The 20,954-nt window shown below is 45.1% G+C and overlaps 1 protein-coding gene across 1 annotated transcript in view; it reads right to left on the bottom strand.

Moving 5' to 3' along the window:
* Positions 1-2,664: 2,664 nt before the first annotated feature.
* Positions 2,665-20,954, bottom strand: part of Kiaa0355 (KIAA0355 ortholog) — an 89,674-nt gene continuing 71,384 nt past the window's right edge. The window contains exons 8-13 of the mRNA XM_013522293.1: positions 15,181-15,306; positions 12,683-13,716; positions 10,435-10,600; positions 8,623-8,760; positions 5,849-5,927; positions 2,665-5,280 (exon numbers count right to left, since the gene is read on the bottom strand). Of these exons, the coding sequence (XP_013377747.1) occupies positions 4,972-5,280; positions 5,849-5,927; positions 8,623-8,760; positions 10,435-10,600; positions 12,683-13,716; positions 15,181-15,306 (1,852 nt within the window). The 3' untranslated portion in view covers positions 2,665-4,971. The remainder of the gene's footprint in view (positions 5,281-5,848; positions 5,928-8,622; positions 8,761-10,434; positions 10,601-12,682; positions 13,717-15,180; positions 15,307-20,954) is intronic.

Raw genomic sequence — 20,954 nt, 5'->3', positions numbered from 1 at the left:
GCTCTAAGTTGTCCAGGTTGGATTTGTGATCCTCGCCCCCGCACCCGTTGTTTTCTTTTTGTCCAATATGGGAGCCCTTTTATTTTTATTTTTTATTTCGTGAGAACCTTTTAAAAAGTCTAGTTTGTTTTATTTATTTTTGCTGTGTATTAGAATTCGCAAACTCTGGCCCTGGCAGCACCTCCTCTGGTACTGGGAACTGTGCTTCTCCCTGGACAAGCCTTGAACGAGACTCCTTGCTGTATTGAGGCCCTCTGGTGGGCGGAACAATACCCAACACACAAGATTGTAGGGCAGTGCTAAGTGGTGTGATGGATGAAAAACAGGTTAAAAGATGGGCACTGGCCCCAGATTACTAACAGGTTATTTATTTTGAGGCAAGGTCTCAGTATGTAGTTCAGACTGTCCTTATAATTCACTATGTAGCGCAGGCTGGCCTTGAACGCATGGCAATCCTCTTGCCTCAGCCTCCTGAGTGCGGGGATTACAGGTGTACACCACCATGCCCGGTCACTGATGGATTCTTAAGCAACCTTAAAATCAACAGGCAAGGTTGAGTGGATTGGAGAGGGGTGTTGGGTGCATGGAGGGGAAACCTTGAGACCCTAGAGAGGCAGGAGCCTGGGGAGGGCCTGATGGGAGGAGATGTAAGATCATGGAATTAAAATGGAGATACATGAATAAGGCTTGCTGACTACTTAGATGAGAGTAAAGAGGAGCCAGTGTTTTCTAGGATTTCAGCCTGAGCAACGGGAACGGCTGGTGGTACTCTTGTTAAGGATGGAGGAGGTGGGGGTGTCTACACTAAAAGACGAGTTTTAACGGTAGGGACTGCATCATTTTTGTAGCAAAGACCTGGCTCCTAGGGAATAAGCACAGCACTCCTGAAACAATCTTTCCCTGCTACCTAGGCCCATGTCCCCAACTCAGTCCCAACACAAGCCACATCCAGTCCCCTCATAGGAATAGCAGCCTGGGTCCATTGAGCCTGTCCCTGCAGAATTGTAAGACCAGCTGCACATGCTACTTCTAGCAGCCTGCCCCTGCAGGTTCCCTGGCCTCTTGGGTTAGAAGGCAGCGAGTCATGCTGACCATACACTTGTACGTGACTTTTTAGCAATTGAGAAGATGACCTTTGGGAGGCGTTTCTTTTTTGAGACAGGGTACCCTTATGTTGTCCAGGCTGACCTCAACTCGAGATGATTCTCCTGCCTTGGTGTCCCGAGTGCCTAAACCAGCTATGGCCTTTGGGCAGCCAGTGGGAGGGCTATGGTTGGGTGTGGCTCTCTGCCCATCCACTCCTGCTCCTCGGAACCCCTGTCTTCCCTCTTGTCAGATCTCACGGAGCCACCATGCCCAGCTTTTTCTTTCTTTTTGAGACAAAGTTTTGTGTAGTCCAGATTAGCCTCGAATTTAGGGCAGTCCTCTTGCTTCTGCCTAAGTGATTACAGGCATGCACCACCATGCCTTCTCCTTTTCTTTTGGCAGTTCTGGGGATTGATTCCAGGGGCTTCACCCTGATCTACCAGCCTCCAACCCACTCCAGCAGCCTTGTGTTTAATTTGGAGGCAGAGTCTTACTAAGTTGTCAAGTTTTCTAGGCTGGGCTCAAACTTGCAATCCTCTTGCCTCAGTTTCAATTACAGGAGTGTGCTACTACGCTCAGATAGGTGTATTTTTTTTTCAGATCTTGCAGGTCACAGGGGTGGCCACAAGGCACACAGGGGACCATCCCTGCACAGCCTCACAGCTGCCACCTGGAAGGAGCGCCTGCAGTAGGAAAGGAGGATCATAAGCCTTGTGAGTACCCCAAGTATAACATTTGTTCCACGGAACCAAAAACAAAGCCGCCCAAATCTGTTCCACGTCCATCTATCCAGCACGTAGCAGGGCTGCAGGACTTCTCTCACATCATGGATCTTGTAAACTGCAGCCTGCGAACAGCACTGGCCACACGTTAAACAGGAACACACTTGAATAAATGTAAGTGGGAGGTTTTTTCTGCTAGCCTTTTGGTAGTTTATTGGTGCTGAACTGGATGCAGGACCTTGGGCATGCTAAGCATGCGCTCTACCACTGAGCTACACCTCCAGCCCCTGCTAGCATTTTAATGACTTTCCAATGGGACTGCAATGGAACACGGCTGTTAACTAAGCATCCTTGTCCTGAGGTACATATGGAAGGCTCTGGGACTTGGTCCCGGTGCTGAACTTCAGGGTATCTCAGTAGTATGCCTGATGGCTTGTGGGTTATGTGTTAATGCTCACATTACTCTATTTTCCTAAATTCATGTCTGCTCCTTGGAAAAGTGGGGAGGCAGGTCACAGCATCTGTGCATGGTGGGAAATGGATGTCAGTAGATCCCAACTCAGAGTGCCTGCATCCTTCCAGGAGACAGCCTCCTTCACCTGTGTTGCCTCCACCTGCACAGAGGCCTAAATCAACCATGGCCTTAGGGCAGCCAGTGGGAGGGCTATGGTTGGGCGCGGTTTTCTGCCCATCCACTCCAGCTCCTCCGAATCCCTAACTCCTCTCCCCCTTGACAAGCCTCACAGAGGACAGACTGACCTAAAAAGCAACTCATGCACAGCTTTTCACAGTGGTAAGTCAGGCAGCGCTTCTGAAGTGGGGTCTGCTGTAGTTAACTTTAAATAAAGATACAGAATATTATTAAATGTATATTTTTTAATAAAGCCAATAGTTATTTTACTTATAGGAGCTTTATAAGTAAGATACAAAATGTAGAGTTCCAGTTTGGAAGCATTGTAACTATTCACAAAATGTCCTGCTGATGCCCGAGCAAGGCAGCCACGCACGGCCATACCACGGACACACACACTCACACGTGTGCACACACACATGCGCTTTGGCGAGACCCCTCTGCCGAGCGCAGCACCTGGAATTACCAGTGTTCAGAGCAAGGCGGTGCTGGGAATACAGCACCTACACGAGACTACACAAACAGCTTCACACAGTCTTACAGCCCATGGAGATGCAGTTACGAAATGTCTTTCTAAATAGAGAACAAACTGGAAAGTGACAGTTAGCAATGTTACTTGCACTGGGGCATCGAAGACTGACCTCTATTCAGGGCAAGGTCTTTGGGAAGACCCTGCTAAAACAAAAGTATTTCAGTATAATAGAACTTGAAATACAAGGTACTCTGGACACATTACTGAAGGAAATAGAAAACTTTCTTACAAGTAGAACAGCCACAAAGAACCTTAACAGAGATTAGTGTGCACACTGACAGCTAATACAGACAAGAGCCACACGGGGTTGGTGCAAAGCATGTGCCTGAAAAACTCTTATGTACACATAGTTTTCTGTAAACACAGTGAGGTGAATGTTCAGAACCATGGGGAAAGGATCATTAAGTACAGGCAGCAGTGACATCCCCCACACAGCACAAAAGACAACACCCGAGGCCTGGAAACAGCCTGACAACACAGTACTAAAAATGCAGGTGGCTGGGCTCAGATAACCTAAGGGTCCTCTATAATTTGTGTGTGTGTGTATGGTATGTGTACATACATACATATATATGTATATATATATATTCTTTTTGGTATTTTTAAATATAAATTTACTTATATCTGTAGAAAAATGAGAACATAAATGTGTTATTACAATCTTTGCTGGAAAAGTTTATATGGAGTTAGAAAGAATAAACCATTTATTAGTAGTTAACATATATTAAAATGGTTTAATGATTTAAGAAAATATAAAAAAAATATTAATACTGTCAAACTTTCATACCAGAAAATATCATGGATTTTTTAATTAGACTTTTTCAAAGATGAAATATGAAAAATTTAAATAAGTTTTATATAAAGAACTTTCTGCAACCTCAATTGTACAGTGGGATATGTCTAGTCTATATAGATATATTTATTATTTCTCAATTTAAGCACCATTCAATTCTGGATCCATTCTGGCTGGGAAATATCCCTAAATCCACAAGATGTTATCTACTTAATGGCACATGTTAACTGAAAATGAGGTGTTTTTTTCCCTTCCTAAAGAAAAGACTTTAATTCTTGTCTACATCTTAATTGGTTTGTCTTCTGAGCCAGCTCACAAATGTCACTGCAGTTTCAAGTGCAGGTATCTCGGTGCAGCCCGGCAGCCACCGTCGCCATCCCGAGGACTGCTCAGTGCTCTGGCCATGTGGCAAGGTCTGAGGGCAGCAGGTGCAGGTCTGCCCCAGACCTCAGCCAGCTGGCTCCTCTCCATGCACCACCAGGAACAGAGCTCCGGAATCAGTTTCACAATCCTGCTTTTGTACATCTGGTAGTGGCTACATCCCCCAGATGCTTCTTGGGTGAAAGAGGTTGCCCACTCACAGAATACCCAGCGGATTGCTTCTGACTGCAATATTCTCTACCTCGCCCATTTCGTGTAAGTTTAAATATAGTGTTGAGTAAATCCCCAGCCTGTGTATCTGTTATCTTAAAATATTCAATGCATTCTACGCAGATGTTTTAACTAAAAACCTACATGAACAATAGCTATGAAATCAGTGATTGGTGTGGTCACCACTCAATGTGTTAAGGAGGGAAAGGAGAAGCTTTCAGAAGAATGGTCAGTTTTGCTCTCAGCCTTCAGGCCTGACACCTTCCCAACACACGGCAGGATTAGCAACCTTAGAACTGTGTTTCTCAAAGTGTGGCCTCTGGCCACCTGCATCAGAATCACCTGAGGTGCTTAGTTAAACATGCAGATTATCCAGTAGCCCCCTAAGTGTCAGAAATCTCCATTTTCAGCTGGTTCTCCAGGGGTTTGCTGCCTTCGAAGTTTGAGAAACCAGGCTATAAAGGCTAGGAGCTGCCGACTACCCCTGTTGCCAAGGAACCCTCCTTGGGACAGGGTGCACTGGTCCTCTTGGGGGCTGGTATCAGCTAGTCAGCAAGGGGGCAGGGACACCGGCCCCCACCGCTCTGGGCAGGCAGGCAGGCAGGCTGGCCCTGCATCAGTACTGGGGCAAGTAGGCTGGCCTGCGCTCAGCCTTCCCGGGGAAGGCCTTGAAGCCCTTGGGTGCCGCCTTGTGTGCTGGTGGGGGTGGGGGCTGCGGCGGAGTCTGCACGTAAGTGAAGGAGGCGGCATTGCAGTCGTTGGTCGCAGCCCACACAGGGGACTGCAGCATCTGCATGGTGTCGTTCCACTGGCTGCCAGGGCTGGCGACTGCATAGAGTGGTGCGCTTGGGCTGGGCAGTGTGCTGGGGAGCGGAGAAGGGTGCTGCCAGGGTGCTTTGGGTGGCCATGTTTTGGTTTTGTTATCCTGAGAGAAAGAAGAGAGTTCTTAGTGGCATTTCTGTTGATTTGTCATTCTTTCCCACCTCCCCAGATCTCTGGCTTTTCTTTCTTTTTTTCTTGTCTTTTTGAGATAGGGTCTGGATATGCAGTTAAGGCTGGCCTTGAGCTCACTTTGTAGCCAGGGCTAGTCTTGAACTCGCAACGATCCTCCTGCCTCAGCCTCCCGAGTGCTGGGATTACAGGCACGTGCCACCACGCCCTGCACTGGCTTTTCTTTCTACCTAGCAGGCAGGGTGGGAGTGCCAGCCTTCCCCACATCCTGGAGCGCTGGAACTTCTTACAATGATAGCAGTGATCTATGCCTTCACTGTCCAATACAGAAGCCTCTGGTCATATAATAAACAGGTGCACGTGGCAAGTGGCTATTATACTAGACAGTACAACCCTAGACCTTCCTCTACATTTGGCTGAGCCAGCTGAGATAATGAATCATTTAGACAATCATGAGGAAAAAAGTGATTTGGCACAAAGAACCCTCATGACTTAGAGGTCCTCTTAAAACCGAAGCTCTAGAACTTTCTCCATGTTTTTACCTGGTTCATGTCCTCCACTGTAGTAAGGAGAGGTGGTGAGGGCAGCGTGCTGGTCTCTTGCTCTCCACTGCTGTGTTTTCTGAAAGAACCAAGAACTCAGAACAGTAGTTGCCTGGCTGCTTGTCCAGCTTAGCTCTGGGGGACAACCTAGCTGCTTGTCTCTGGTGTCTCAGGGCTCGGTTTTATGTGAGGTCTTGAGTCCATCGTGTTCAGGGTAAGGGGGCCAGCACATGCAGGCGGATAGGGTGGGGGGCAGGCATAAAGAAGGGCACTGGCTTCTCTCATCTGCTCACCAACACCACCAGCTTTGGCTTTTGTTAATTTGTTCAGCAGATCCTGAGTGTTTACCATGGGCTGGGGCTGTATGGAATTAAACTGAGCCCTGAATGAGAAAGGCAGGGTGTAGGTCAGAGCCAGTGCTGCATGTGCTGCGGCAGTCTTTGCAGAGGTGGTTCTAGAGGTGCTTTCTGCATGTCTAGCCAGACACAGCTCTGAATCCTCCAGCAGGCTTGAGTCTCGGTTCACAGCAGCGCTGCATGCAGACACATGGGCCTCACACTCACCGACCACCCTTACTTCTTCACCCTCACACAACCTTACCAGCCATTCCTCATTTCAGTCAGCCCTCTGTTCTTCAGAGGCCTCTCAACCACCCTTCTCAGAGGAGAAAAATCCACATGTTCCTGCATTTTCAACCCTTACATGCTGCTTTATTTTTCTTTATAACACCTAACCCAACCTGACACTTCATAAATTCTTCCTCACTAGACTATTATTTTGTTTGTTTGTTTGTTTTCCAGTACCAGGAATTGAACTCACGACCTCGTGCTTGCCAGGCAGGCACTGGGCCACTGAGCTAAATCCCCAGCCCCCTAGACTTATTATTTCCATGAGGAAGGAAGGGAACTTTTTATTTGCTGCTATACCACTAAGGCCTAGTACATAACAGATGCTGATGTATGAAAGAATAAATGAATAAACCCCTTTAACTTGGAGCCTCAGCTTCCTCACCTGTGAATGGGGGGTAAAACTGTATTTATATGGTGACTGTTACAGGCTGAACTATGTCCTCTTATCAGTTTATATGCTGAAGTTCTAGGCTCCTGTACCCTAGAATGTGACTGCATTTAGAGCCTTACAGAGGTAATTAGGTTAAAATGAGGCATTAGGCTGGGCCCTAATCCAGTCTGATTTATAAGAAGACAAAATGCAGACACAGACACACTGAAGGGAGATCATTAAAACCAGAAGAAGCCAGCTATCACCACCCTGCAATGGTGAGACGGGTTTTTAGCACTATTCGAGGAAGGGGGTCTCAGAAGAAACCACCCTGCCAGTATCTAGATTTGTAGTGTCTAAAACTGTGAGAAAATACATTTTTGTTGCTAAAGCCATCTACTCTATGGTACTTTGTTACGGCAGAGCTACCTAACAAAACAGTAATACAGTGATAGTGAGAATTGAGAAAATGTACGCAAACTACTTAGTCCCAGGCCCGGCCTACAGAAAGCACCCTCACTTGTCATCCTGGTCAACATCACTATTACTGTTTCTCATATCCTAACCCTTCCATCTTTATCTACATGTCCCTTACTGCTCCTCCACTGAAGCCTGGCCGCTCACACAGGGACCTGGGACCTGGTCTTTCCACTCCACAGCACAGCCTCTCTGGCCCTAGTGCCCTGCATGCTTTCACATTCTGCCCACGTTCCTTAGTCTGCCACCTCGGAATTCTACTTCCTTCTACCCACAGCAGTCTCCAATTTTTTTCTTTTTGACAGTAGTGGGGATTAAACCCAGGGCCTTCACACTAAGCTATATCTCTAGCCTTTTTTTTTTGGAGCTAGGGTCTCCCTATATAGTTCAGATTGGCCTTGAATTCACTATGTAGCCTGGGATGACCTCAAACACTTAGTGATCCTCCTGCCTCAGCCTTCCAAGAGGTGGCATTATAAATGTGTGCCACCATACCCATTTTTTTTTTTTTTTTTTTTTTTTCTCTGTTGTCGTTGTTGAGACAGGGTCTTGCTAAATCACTGAGTTGCCCAGGCTGGGGAGAAACTTGAAACTCTCCTTCCTCAGCCTCCCAGATTACTTGGGATTACAGGCATGCACCACCATGCCTGGCTTTTCTGTTGTTTTTTTAATCAAACTTGCCTCTTATTTCAAGCCCTGCTGTAATTTTTAATTTTTAAGATTGTTTTTGAAGCCTCTTAGATCTGAACATGTGATATTACTTTTTCCAATGTGAATACCATCCACAGGTCATTTTACCTAGAACCCCTCTGACAGAGAAACTGAGGGTCAGAGCGGGCCAGGCCCCTGTGTGTAATTGGAGGGCCTATTGGTGATTCTAGGTTAGAAGTTAGCCTGGCCCTGCTTCTCCTGCAGAAAGGGCTATTTCTTACCAAGAAGAGACCAGCACTGGCAGACCTTGTCTCTTGAATCCTCTTGAATACCAGTATGATCTGTCTATCACACTGGTATTTTTGTCTACTATGAACCTGTTCTACCAGCGAGCACTCAACCCCATGATGAGTCATCTGGTCTACAACCTTGTGTGGTGGCCCCTCAGAGGCCTCACTAAACCGGGGCCCTCTTCCTTGGGGAGTTAGCTCCTGAAGATGCTCTTTGGAGGCCCTTTGCCAGACAGTGCTGGAAGAGCCCTTCCAGCTCTCTCACAAGGCAGCAATGGGATTCCTGACTTCCCCAGAAGAATGTGCTCTGGGTCACACTCACATGCTCCCCTCCTTTGTTTAGGGATCTCTTCCTACCTTCTCTGCTTGACAGCAGCAACGAGGTCAGGCCCTGAAAACATGGAGAACAAGCTGTCTCCGTTGGCTGAAGACGTCTCATCACTGGAGCTGGCTGAGTCTCCCTGAGCGCCTGACCAGCCACTGTGCAGGCTGTCCCTGGAAGGCAAAGAGAAGGTCCCCAGCCTCTGGCAGCCAACCTGGACACCGGCTGGACAGCCGAGGCTGCACCACCCTCCACCCAGCCCGAAAGGAGCAGTATTTACCCTGCATTTATCTCTCAACCAGATAGCAGTCTCGACTGTCCTATTGAAAAACTTAAAAGTTCTCAGCCTTTCCCTTATTTCAAAAGTGATATATAATCCAGTACTAACTTTTCTTTTATTCCACACAGAAGCCTGTGGCTTTTTTGGTTTTTTTTTTGGTCTTTTTGAGACAGGGTCTTAGTATGCAGTTGAGGCTGGCCTTGAGCTCACTTTGTAGCTCAGGCTGGTCTCAAACTCCAAACGATCCTCCTGACTCAGACTCCCGAGTGCTGGGATTACAGGCATGTGCCACCATGCCTGGCTAAGCCTGTGGCTTGTATGTAAAATTTATTTTAGAGAAAAAAGTCAAATGCTCTTTTACCATCTAGCTTTGTTAGCTAGGTAACAACATGGAATGTGAGAAATCCCCACTTATTTTTGTGAGAAAAATCTACAGTTCTTTCAATAGACTAGAATCTGAATCATAGCCTTCTTTTTCTTTTTCTTCAGTTCTGGGAACTTAACTGTGCACGCTACGCAAGTGCTCTACCACTGAGTCACACCCTTAGCCTTTTGTTGTTGTTGTTTGAGGAAGGGTCTATGTAGTTCTAGCTGGCCTTGAACTCACTATGTAGCCCAGGCTGGCCTTGACATCATGGCAACCCTCTTGTCTCAGACTCGCTGGCCCATGCTAGGCTAGGATAGTATGTGCCACCAAGCCTAGCACCTATTTATTTTTATTTATTTTGGGTTTTTCTGAGACAGAATCTTGCAGTGTAGTTCAGGCTGGCCTTGAATTCACTACAGTGTGTAGCACAGGGTGGCCTCAAATTTGAAGCAATCCTCCTGCTTCAGCCTCCTGAGTGCTAGGATTACAAGTATAATTACCATTACCTTTTTTTTTTTTTAAGATAGAGTCTTATTGAGTTGCCCACACTGGCCTTGAACTTGTGATCCTCCCGGGCCTCCAGTGTAGCTGGGATTTTATATAGACCATCATCATCCTTGGCTATCTTTTTTTGTTGTTGTTTGGTGGTGGTGGTGCTGAGGATGGAATTTAGGGCCTTGCATATACCAGGCAAGTGCCCTGACACTGGGCCATACCCCAGCCCCATCCTTGCTATAATGATAGCATTCCACAATTCATATGAGTCTCACAGTCGTGCTCATTGCAGTAAGATCACATTCAACATTACAAACACCGGCAGGTAAGATCTTTGTCTTGGATAGAAAAGTTTGTTTTAAATCGTGAGTTTATATTAATGGTGTATACACAGGGGCACATCATTCTACTTGACAATCTACAGTCATAAAAACTCTGTCCCCCCTGGAGCTTTAACCTCATTACTCTCTCTCAGGGGGCCTGGAACCAAACTGGTAACCAGAGTACCAAAGGTCAATGGGTCTCCCTTCTCACAGACCCCATTTGGTTTGTTTTTTGGTTTTTCTCTGGTACCGGGAACCGAACTCACGACCTTGCGCTTGCCAGGCGGGCGCTTTTGCCGCTGAGCTAAATCCCCAGCCCCACAGACCCCATTTGGGACACCCAGATCCCAAACTCAGCTTTGCTGCTGTACCCAGCACTTACCCTTCTGTGAAGAACTCTGGGAAAGGCCAGGTCCGGTGGGCATCGTCCATGGGCGGCCAGTTTCCCCGGGGGTTGCCAGGGCGGCGACCGTGCTGGGCTTGCCGCTTCTGCTGCATGGCCTGGCTCACACCCGCCACGTAGCGTGCAAATTCCGGGTCTGAGCCCACTGTATTGAGACAAAGGAACAAACAAGGTTTGGACCAAATTGGCCTCTTTGTTCCTTCTGTACCCACTGAAGATGTGCTGCTTGCACATAATGGAAAGTGGTAAGGAGCTGCCAGGTTGTACCCCTAAGACTTGGTTGCAAGCTGTGTCCAGTAGGGTGAGATGGGCCTTTCAGCATGCAGGTGTGAATGTGAGGACGGTGCAGGCACTGTGAGAAAGGGCTATGCCTAGGAGAAAGGCAGGCTGAATGTGAAAGGAAAATAGAAAGAAAGGAAAAAATCTGATATATGTATGACTTTTTTTTTTTTTTTTTGACACAGGGTCTCGCAGGCTGGCCTTGAACTTGCTTATGTAGCTCTGGCTGGCTTCGAAATCATGGTGATCCTCCTGCCTCAGCCCGAGTATGGGATTACAGGTGTGTGCCACCATGCCTGGTATGTATGACTACATCTTAAAGACAAATACAGTGGTACCTCAGTTCATGAACACTTTTGTTTGCAAACAATTTGGTTCACAAACAGAAGTGTTTGGCAAAGTTTTGTTTTTGTTTGCAAACAGCATCGGGTGACAAATATGATCACAGCCATCTTCCCCACACAAACCCAAATGTGGCCATCTTTTCCAAAATCATAGAGCCAATTAAGTTCATAAACTGAGGCACCACTGTACTAATTACTTCTACATTTTCCAAAATCTTGCTGCTATGTACTTAAGAGTACCTACCAACTTAGTAAATCAGATGATGACTTTGGCCAACCAGTAATTTGAAAGTAAGCAAAGCATCACAGTCAGCCAGATAGGGGCTGGTGACATGGCTGGTAAAACACTTGCCAAGTAGGCAGAAGGCCTTGGGTTGGATCCCCAGCATGGGGGTGGAGCAGGGGGAAGATATGGGAGGAAAGTATCTATGGGTTACAAACAAAATACGACTCAACAGTGCATACCTCTTACCTTCAAGTTGGGAAGGATACCGGGGCACAATTTCATTTCTAGCTTGTTTTTAGGGTACTGTGTGAGGACCACTGCATGAGGCCATGCCACCTGTAAACTGCACAAAGGTGCATATACTAGAAGGGCCTGCAATTAAGGACGGATCTTAGTTCTTTCAACCATGCTCCGAGAGCGTGTTTGCTGAACAAGAAGGGGTGCTGTATTCTAAGGTGGTTAACTTGCACAAAGGGCTATACAGACCTTAGGACCTAGGGGTGGCTTCTACAGAAGTGAGATCATGAACTTGTAGGTCAGAAAGGAACACACGTAAGAGTAAGAGATGTAGGTCAAAGACAAAAAATTGTCAGGGCTTCAATGTGCTCAAAGATGATAAAATTCTGCCAAACACTGCTTCTACTCTTTTTTTGAGAGACAGGGTCTGGCAATTCAGTATAGGCAGCTTTTTTTTTTTTTTTTTTAGAGAGAGGGTTTCCCTCTGTAGTGCAGGCTGTCCTTGAACTCATGATTGTTCCTCCACAGCCTCACAAATGCCTATAAAGGGCCATCCACCTTGGCTCCCAGAAATAGGAGCGCCTAGATTGATATCCATTTAAACTATAGGATTATGAGCCATTCACTTAACTTCTTTTAGCTTCAATCCTGTCCTCTATGAAGCGAAACATAATTACAATTACCTTTCCATCTCTTCATCACAATTGCTTTTCCTCTTGCTAGATCTGGCCTGTACTTGCTTCTTACACAGTGAGAAAAGGGGATTAAATTCTTTTACCTTTGTAAGTGTCACAGACAGGGCTTAAGAAGCACTATTATTTATGTATGTATGTATGTATGTATGTATGTATGTATTTTTTGAGACAGAGGCTTGCTATATATTCCAGGCTGGCCTTGAACTCAAGGTGATCCTCCTGCCTCAGCATCACCTCCTGAATGCTGAGGTTCCAGGTATGCACCACCACACGCAGCCAGAAAAGTCCTAGATTTTGTGTTCCAATGGTATAAGAAATGGGAAGGCCAAGGGGCTGGGGATTTAGCTCAGGGGCACAGCGCCTACCTGGCAAGCGCAAGGTCGTGAGTTTGATTCCAGGTACTGGAAAAAAAACCAAAAAAAAAGAAATGGGAAGGCCTCACGTACCTGCAGGATCAAAAGGCAGAATCTCTCCCAACATTCCAAAGACTCCATCACTTTGGTCACGGTTTGGCCAGGTGTTATTTCTAGGTCCCTGTGGCTTTTGTCCCAAAACCTCAGACATCACATTATCCATATAGCTGCTCACTAGACCCAAGCTGTACAAGTCAGAACTAAGATCAGTTATGCCAGGCCACTGAGCCAGAGGAGACAGACCTGGTCCCATGGGCTGTGCTGGCTGCTGGGCTGAGCCATGTACCCATTTTCCAGGTGCCTGAGGCTGAGGTGGGGGCTGCTGTGGCCCAATAGGTTGCAGCAGGTGTTGGTAGTATTGGACCTGGGGCTGTTGTTGCTTTGGGGACTGTTGCTGAGGTGCAAGACCCGGCTGGGGTGTCAGAGTTGTGTGTGTTCCAGCTTGTGTTGGCCGTGCTGGAGGAGGCATTGGCAGTGATGGCTGCTGCGGCTGCATGGCTCCTGCCTTCTGCTCAGTCACCATGGCTGTAGCAGCAGAATTGCGTCTTGTCACCAATGGGGAGCCCTGATGCGACTGGCCCATGTTAAAGCCTGAGAGAAAATCTATCACCTCCTGCATTTCCTGATCAGTCGGTAAGTTCATACCCTTCTCATCCTTGCCGTCATCACCATGCAGGAAGTTCTCACGCCTCTCCAGGAGAAAACCATTGGCCATGGGATTGTTGGAATTCTGAGCTGACTGTGAAGGATCTGTAGTCCTAGGGAAATTACCAATGTTCAAAATACTTTGTAACCGTGTATCAATATTACCAGGCATTTTGGCCTTCTCTTCTGAACACCCAGCTATGAAGACATTTTTGGAAGGGGTATTTGGGATGGAATAACTTGTGCTGCTGCTAGAGCTGGTACATGATGCTTTCTTGGTGAACCGGGATGTCAGTTTGGAGAACGTCTTCTGGAGGCCACCTGAAGATTTGTTTCCATTTCCAGCAGGCAGGTCAGCCTGATTCCCAAAGTCACAAATCTCTCTTTGAAGCTGGATCTGTATACAAGGTAAAGCTTGTTCCCTATTTAGGGACCAAAAAAAAAAAAAAAAAAGAAAGAAAGAAATCAAATTTACATATGGGAGAATGAAATGGACCTCTTTGTATTTAAGAATGACTTTGATGCCTAGCATGCATGAGGCCCTGGGTTCAATATTCAGAAACACACACACAGACTTTAACAACAAGAAAGATCCCGTGGTTAGTAACAGGTTCATTTACTTTATGGATACATAAATGAACACTCAAGGAGGGCTTGAGTGTACATAATCTATAGCCTCTACTACAGGGTTGAGAAAATGGTTAACATTTGGTAGCAAGGGAAAGCAAAGCACAGCTAGACTGAGGGATGCAACTGGCAGGGCCTGGCTCTGTCTTCAGGACAGGAACCAAGAGCCAGGCAGATCCAGAAGGACAGTGGACAAATCTGCACAGTAGAGGGTGGTGTCGGGGAGGACTCCCATCACTATACACTACTGCTGTTGAATGGACCGGCTGTTACTTCCAAAGAGTTCTGAGCGCTCTTCCTGTGCTATTAAGAGAACGCTAAAGATAGAAAAGGCAAAGGGCAGGAGCTCAGGCAGGTGATGGCTGGTGTAACTATGCAGAAGTCACATCACTGTTATCAGCCTTTGTGTGTGTACTCAGGAGTTAAGAAATGGAGAAGAGAGCTAGGTGTGGTGGTGCATGGCTGTAATCCCAGCACTTGGTAGGCTAAGGCAGAAGGATCCTTGTGAGTTTGAGACCAGCCTGGGCTACAAAGTGAGCTCAAGGCCAGCCTGAACGGCACAGCAAGACCCTGTCTCAAAAAGATCCCCCTGCCCAAAAAAAGAAATGGAAAGGAGGCTTAGTTAGATGTTTAAGATCTTTATCAGCCCCAATAACAATTCACAAAGATATAACCTGGCAACTATTAGCTACTTTCAGATACAAGTAAATTTCATGAAGGATATGTAAGTAAATTTTCTACACATTTTTCTGCTCTCAGTTCCTAAGGAGATTGTGAATTAGACTGAAAGTTCCCTCCATGGACTTACTCTCATGATAAAACAAATGAGGGCAAAGTGTGAACAAACTGGGGAATGTGAATAAGTGGCAAAGAGCAATTCTTTGGTCTACTCTTGTAATTATTCTATAAGTTTGAATGAACCCCCAAATAAAAAGTTACTGAAGAGCTCTCTTTCTTGCCTATTTACCCACACACTATCAGTGACACAAACACACGTAAAATTTTTTTTTTGTCTCTTTTTTTTGAGACAGGGTCTCACTATACAGTTTAGGCTGGCCTTGAGCTCACTTTGTAGCCCAGGCTGGTCTCGAACTCGCAACGATCCTCCTGCCTCATCCTCCCAAGTGCTGGGATTGCAGGCGTGTGCCACCACGCCCGGCTTCACACATAAAATTGTATGAGGTCACATCACCTCTGGGTGTGAACCCAAATGCACAGTTCTGGCACAGACAAGTCACGTGACAGGTAGGGACACTAACCTCCCTGCCCTCCAGCGGTTTAGGTCCAGCACAGCTGTGTAGAGCACATCCACCAGCCCCAAGGTCTTCTCAGGATCCAGGCTTCTCTGCAGCAGGGACATGGTGGCAGGGTCTTCCTTCAGGCACCTAAACACAAAATAGGCTGCATTAGTTTTGGTGGCACTTCCTCATGCACAGGTTTCAAGCAAGTTTCATGGAAAAGGCTACAACTCTTATAAACTTTTGGTGTCCAATACAAACTCAGTAACTATAAGAACATTTAGAGAATGATAGGGCTAACACTGGAACTCACTGCTCTGCAAAAAGTAGAAGAAACAATAACACATAGGGTCTCGTGACAGTAAGAAAAAAAAAAAAAAAGAATATTTCCAGTGAGGTTATGTCCTGATAAAGCCACTGTAGGAAGAAACTACTGTAAGTAAAAAATGCATTTAATACATATCTAACCTAAAAAAATCATAGTTTAGTCTAACCTACCTTAGTAATTCTCAGAACATATTCACTAGCCTATTGGATGAAATCATCTAACGCAAGCCCATTTTATGTTGGATATCTTATATAATTTACTGAATACTATATGGAAAGTGATAAACAGAATGGTAGTATGAACAAGCTTTCACACCATTGTAAAGTTGGAAAAACTGTTAATTCCATTTTTTTTGAGACAGGATCTCATAATTCAGGGTGGCCTTGAGTTCCCTAGCTCATGGCAATCCTCCTGCCTCAACCTCCCAAGTGCTGGGATTACAGGCGTGCACCACCATGCTCAGCCAAAACTGTTAAGTCGAACCATAACGTTATCGATGGTATGCATAAATTTGGTTTTTGTCTCCAGTTCTTGACACAGCAGCATACCCAGGTATATAAAGCAAATAATAATGGACATGAAAAATCAAATAAGCATTAATATAATTGTAATGGAGGACCTGAATACCTCACTGTGACAAATAGATCAAGTAGACCAAAAAATCAAGACAGATATAGCAGAACAGAACCAAATTTTTAAACAAATGGACTTAGTAGGGGAAGTGTGTTCCATCCCACAACATCAGAATACACATTCTTCTCAGGTACATACAGGTATTCTCCAAAACAGACCACATATTAGCTCATATAACATGCTTAAGTAAATGCAAAGGAATTAAAATTATCTTATGCATATCATCAGACCATAGTGGAACGAAATTGGAAATCAATGGTAAAGGAAACCAAAAAAACTTCAAAAACATATGGAAATTAAATAAAACTCTCCTGAACAACCAATGGGTCACAGACAAAATTAAAGAAGGAATTAGACAATTTCTACAAATAAATGATAATGCCAGTAAAACATACAGGAACGTATGGAACACAATGAAAGCAGTCCTACGAGGGAAATTTATAGTGGTGAATCCTGTATCAGGAAAACAGAGTGAGTTCAAATAACCTAATGTTGAACCTCAAGCTTGTAGAAAAAGAGGAGCAAGTCAAGCCCAAAGCTTGTACTGAAGGAGAAAATTATAAAGATCAGAGTGGAAATTAATGCAATTGAGACTAAGAAAACAATACAAAGAATTAATGAATCAAAGAGTTGGTTCTTTGAAAGATTAAAATTAACAAACCCTTAGTCAACCTTATTGAAAAAAGGAAAGAAAAGACTCAAATCCATGCAATTTGGAATGAAAAGGGAGATATCACAATGAACCCTGCAGAAATCCAGATCATTAATACCTACTTTGAGAACCTGTCTTCTATTAGGGTGGAAGACACAGAAGAAATGGACACATTCCTAGATACATATGACTTACCAAAGCTGAATCAAGAAGATATAAAAATTCTAAATAAGCCCATATTAAAAGCTCTACCAACAAAGCAAAGCCCAGGCCCTGATGGATTTATTGCTGAATTCTATAAGAAATTTAGAGAAGATCTAATGCTGCTACTTCTCAAACTCTTTAATGAAACTGAAAGAGAAGCAATACTTCCAAATCCATTCCTGGAAGCAAGCATTACCCTGATACTAAAACCAGAGTAAGACCAAACCAAAAAGAACTACAGGCCAATCTCCCTAATGAATATAGTTGCAAAAAATCCTCAGTAAAATATTGGCAAACAGAATGCAGCAAATTATCAAGAAGATCACACATCATGACCAAGTAGGATTCATCCCAGGGAAGCAGGGATGTTTCAACATATACAAATCAGTAAATGTAATACACTGCATTAACAGAGTCAAGGACAAAAACCATACGATCATCTCAACAGATGCAGAAAAAGCATCTGACAAAAGTCCAACAAATAAAAACCCTACAGAAAATTGGAATAGATGGTCTTCATCTCAATCTGATAAAAGCCATCTATGATAAACCAACAGCCTACATCATACTAAACGGACGGAAACTGTAAGCTTTCACTCTAAAATCAGCAACAGGACAAGGACGTACACTATCACCACGTGTATTCAATATAGCTCTGTTAACAGTAGCCAGAGCAATTAGGGAAGAGAAAGAAATAAATAGAGAAAAGGAAAAACTTAAATTATCATTATTTGCAGATGACATGATACTCTACAACAGAAGGCCCCATAAACCCCTCCAGTCCTTGCCAGGCAGGCACTTATACCGCTGAGCTATATCCCCGGCCCCCTCCAGTTCTTGACCCAGAACTGCTAAAACTCTGTAACTTCCTGGGTGATAAGGGTGCTAAGAGCAGCTGTTGTTATGGAATCTGGTCTTTGACCTCAGTCCCTGAGACAGAGCTCCAAATCCCTTGGAATCTGTGGGTGTTCTGTACTAGTGAGATCACTTTTGATGGGCTCCAGAACATCTTCAGGATGGAGGCTGGTTCCCAGAAAGACCAAGCCACCATGAAAAGCTTGGGACTTTCAGCTCCTCCTCAACCCTCTGAAGAAGGGAGCGGACAGAGCTCCAGATCATGTTAATAATCATGCCTACACAATGAGACCACCATAAACCACCTTAATCGATGGGGCTTGGAGAGCTTCGAGCTGAGTGAACACATCCAGGTGCTCAGAGAGGGGCATCCTTGGGGAAGGCAGGCTGGCTGTGCACTTGTTCCCATACCTATGGCCCAGTGTACCCCTCCATCTGGCTGATCCTCTGCAGTACCTTTTATGAGAAGCCAATAAATGTAACTAAAGTGCCGCTGAGTTCTGTGAGCCATAAGAGCAAATTATCAAACCTGAAGAAGGGGTTATGGGAACCCTTAATTTATAGCTAGTTGGTCAGTACATGTGACAACCCAAGGCTAGAGCTGGGGTCTGAAGTAGGAAGCAGTCTTAAGGGGCTGAGCCCTTAACGCCAACTCAGAGTAGTCAGAGTCAGAATGAACATGTAGGACACCCAGACTGTCAGCAAACTGGAGAACTGCTCGGTGTAGGAAACTCACACACTTGGCATCAGAAATGTGTGCATACGAGACTTTGTAGGCTTCCACGCGCTCCTGTCTATGTTGAGTCTATTTAGGAAGAAGAGAAGAACTCAGTGAAGGGGCTGCCTTCAGGGGCCCTAATATCCTCTTACTGTGCAACATCCAGTGCAGCCCTGACTTTCCTCAGGGTCCTGCTCAGCTTCTGTGGTCTGGCATAAAATTTATTCTCTATGACCCCTTTTCTGCAAAGCTCTGCCCCACTCTTCCTCTAAAGCACTTCATGCTTATACTTAAGACAGTGAGAATCAATGAAGGAAAAACATGCTCACAGCTTGCCATCTGCACTCACTATGAGTTTTGGACAAATAACAAACACGGCCTCCCCATAAATTAGTTTTACTCCTCTTAAGATGACTATTCCTGCCAGGCATGGTACTGAATGCCTGGAATCCCAGAATTCTAAGGAGCTGGGACAGGAGGATCACAAGTTCAAGCTCAGACTGGGCAACTTAGCCCAGTCTTAACTTAGACTCTGTCTTAACAAGAAAAAATAAAATGAGTTGCGTATGGCGCTTAGTGCCAAGGTGATGGGCTCAATCCCCAGTACTGCAAAAAAAGGATTATTTCACACTTCTCCTTTCTCCCCAGTGCAATGATATGCCTATCACTGCTCCCATTTTTTCCTGTCTCAGCTCTCAATAACTGAGAAAATAAGGCTGGGTGTGGTGGCACAGGGCTGTGATCCCAGCACTCGGGAGGCTGAGGCAGGAGGATCACTGAGTTCCAGGCCCACCTGGGTTACAAAAATGATTTCAAAGCCAGCCTGAACTGCATAGTGAAACCTTGTCTCAAAATGGCAAAAAAACCCCACCAAAAACAAAAAACCAAAAAAACCAACCAAACAAATAAAAAACTGAGAAAACACACGTGAGCAGATGAGAGCTACTTTGTTTTCACTCTCCACTAATTCTGCCAGTTCACTAGTCTGTGTCCGCACATCCTGCCTTCCCTCCTGTCTCAACACAGGCATAATACGCAAGCTGAGCATGGTAGGGCCCACTTGTAATCTCAAATTCTGGGAGGATGAGGTAGTAGAACTGCAAATTCAAGCCTAGTCAGGGCAACTTGAGAGACTCAGCTAGACCTTGTCTCAAAATAAAAAATAAAAAAGCGTGGGGGATGTAGCTCAGAGTGAAAGCCCTGTGTTCAATCCCTAGTACCGGAAAAACAAAAACAAGAACAGGACTAAACCTGTCCTATTGACAAATCATCAAGATTTGCTTAAAATCCTCCACCTGTGCTTAAATAAAAACCCAATTCCCTCATCGTCATCACCACCTCTAACCATGCCAGTTTATTCCCCAGGCCTTTGCATTTGGTGTTCCTTCTGCCTGCAAGGCTTTCTCCATCTGCTCTGCATGGCCAGCTCCTCTCAAATCAAATATCACATTCTTAAAGTAAGTATCACACCGTTTCTGACTGACCTCACCACCTAAAATAGTCTCCCCTCCTCTCTACCTTAATTTTTCTCAATCACACGTCACTCTCCTCATATGTCCTTCATTCACTTGCCAGCGCTTGAACTCATCTCTTCAGCTTATTAGTTATCTCCTCCTCTTCCTCATTACAAAGTCAGCTGTATCAGAGGCAGAAGCCTTGTCTGTCTTGCTCCTTATTAACTTTCCAGAGCCCAGAGTAACGCCAGACACAAAGCAGACATTTAGTAAATGTTTGCTGAAAGAAACAACGGGTGTATTGCCTTTTTAAAAAAGTTTAAAATAGTAAAGTAGGCATTTGTTTAGAAAAAATACAGTACTGTTGGGCAACTGGGCACTAAAAGCATAGTATATAATAATAAATTCTTCCTCCTCTTTTTCTGGTGGTGCTGGGGATTAAACCCAGGGCCTCATGCATGCTAGGCAAGCACTCTGCCACGGAGCTACATCCCCAGTCTGCACATAATAAATTCTTCACTTGCTTTGCTAGCAATATTATTTTTCCAAAGATGGTTAAGCAATTACTTCTGTTTGCTTTCTTTTCAATAAGCACTTATTTTGCACAGGTTGAGCATCCCTAATCCAAAAACCCAAAATGCTCAAAAATCCCAAACTTTTTGAGGGCCTTTATGACAACACAAGATGAAAATCTGACACCTACCTGTGACAGGTCACAGTCAAGACTTACTTAGGTTCACTTAAAATACTGTATAAAATTACCTTTAGGCTATGTGAGTAAGGTGTATACGACACACAAATGAGATTTGTGTTTAGATTTGGGTTCCATCCCCAAGATGTATCATTATGTACACATGCAAATATTCCAAGATCCAAAGTACTGTATTTGGGGGCTGGGGATTTAGCTCAGCGGCAAAAGCGCCTGCCTGGCAAGCGCAAGGTCGTGAGTTC

This window comes from Chinchilla lanigera, unplaced genomic scaffold, assembly GCF_000276665.1.
Source record: "Chinchilla lanigera isolate Chin_1 unplaced genomic scaffold, ChiLan1.0 scaffold00067, whole genome shotgun sequence".
Classification (NCBI taxonomy): domain Eukaryota; kingdom Metazoa; phylum Chordata; class Mammalia; order Rodentia; family Chinchillidae; genus Chinchilla; species Chinchilla lanigera.
The sequence above is the reverse complement of the archived record's forward strand: the minus strand, read 5'-3'. Positions and strand labels throughout refer to the sequence as shown.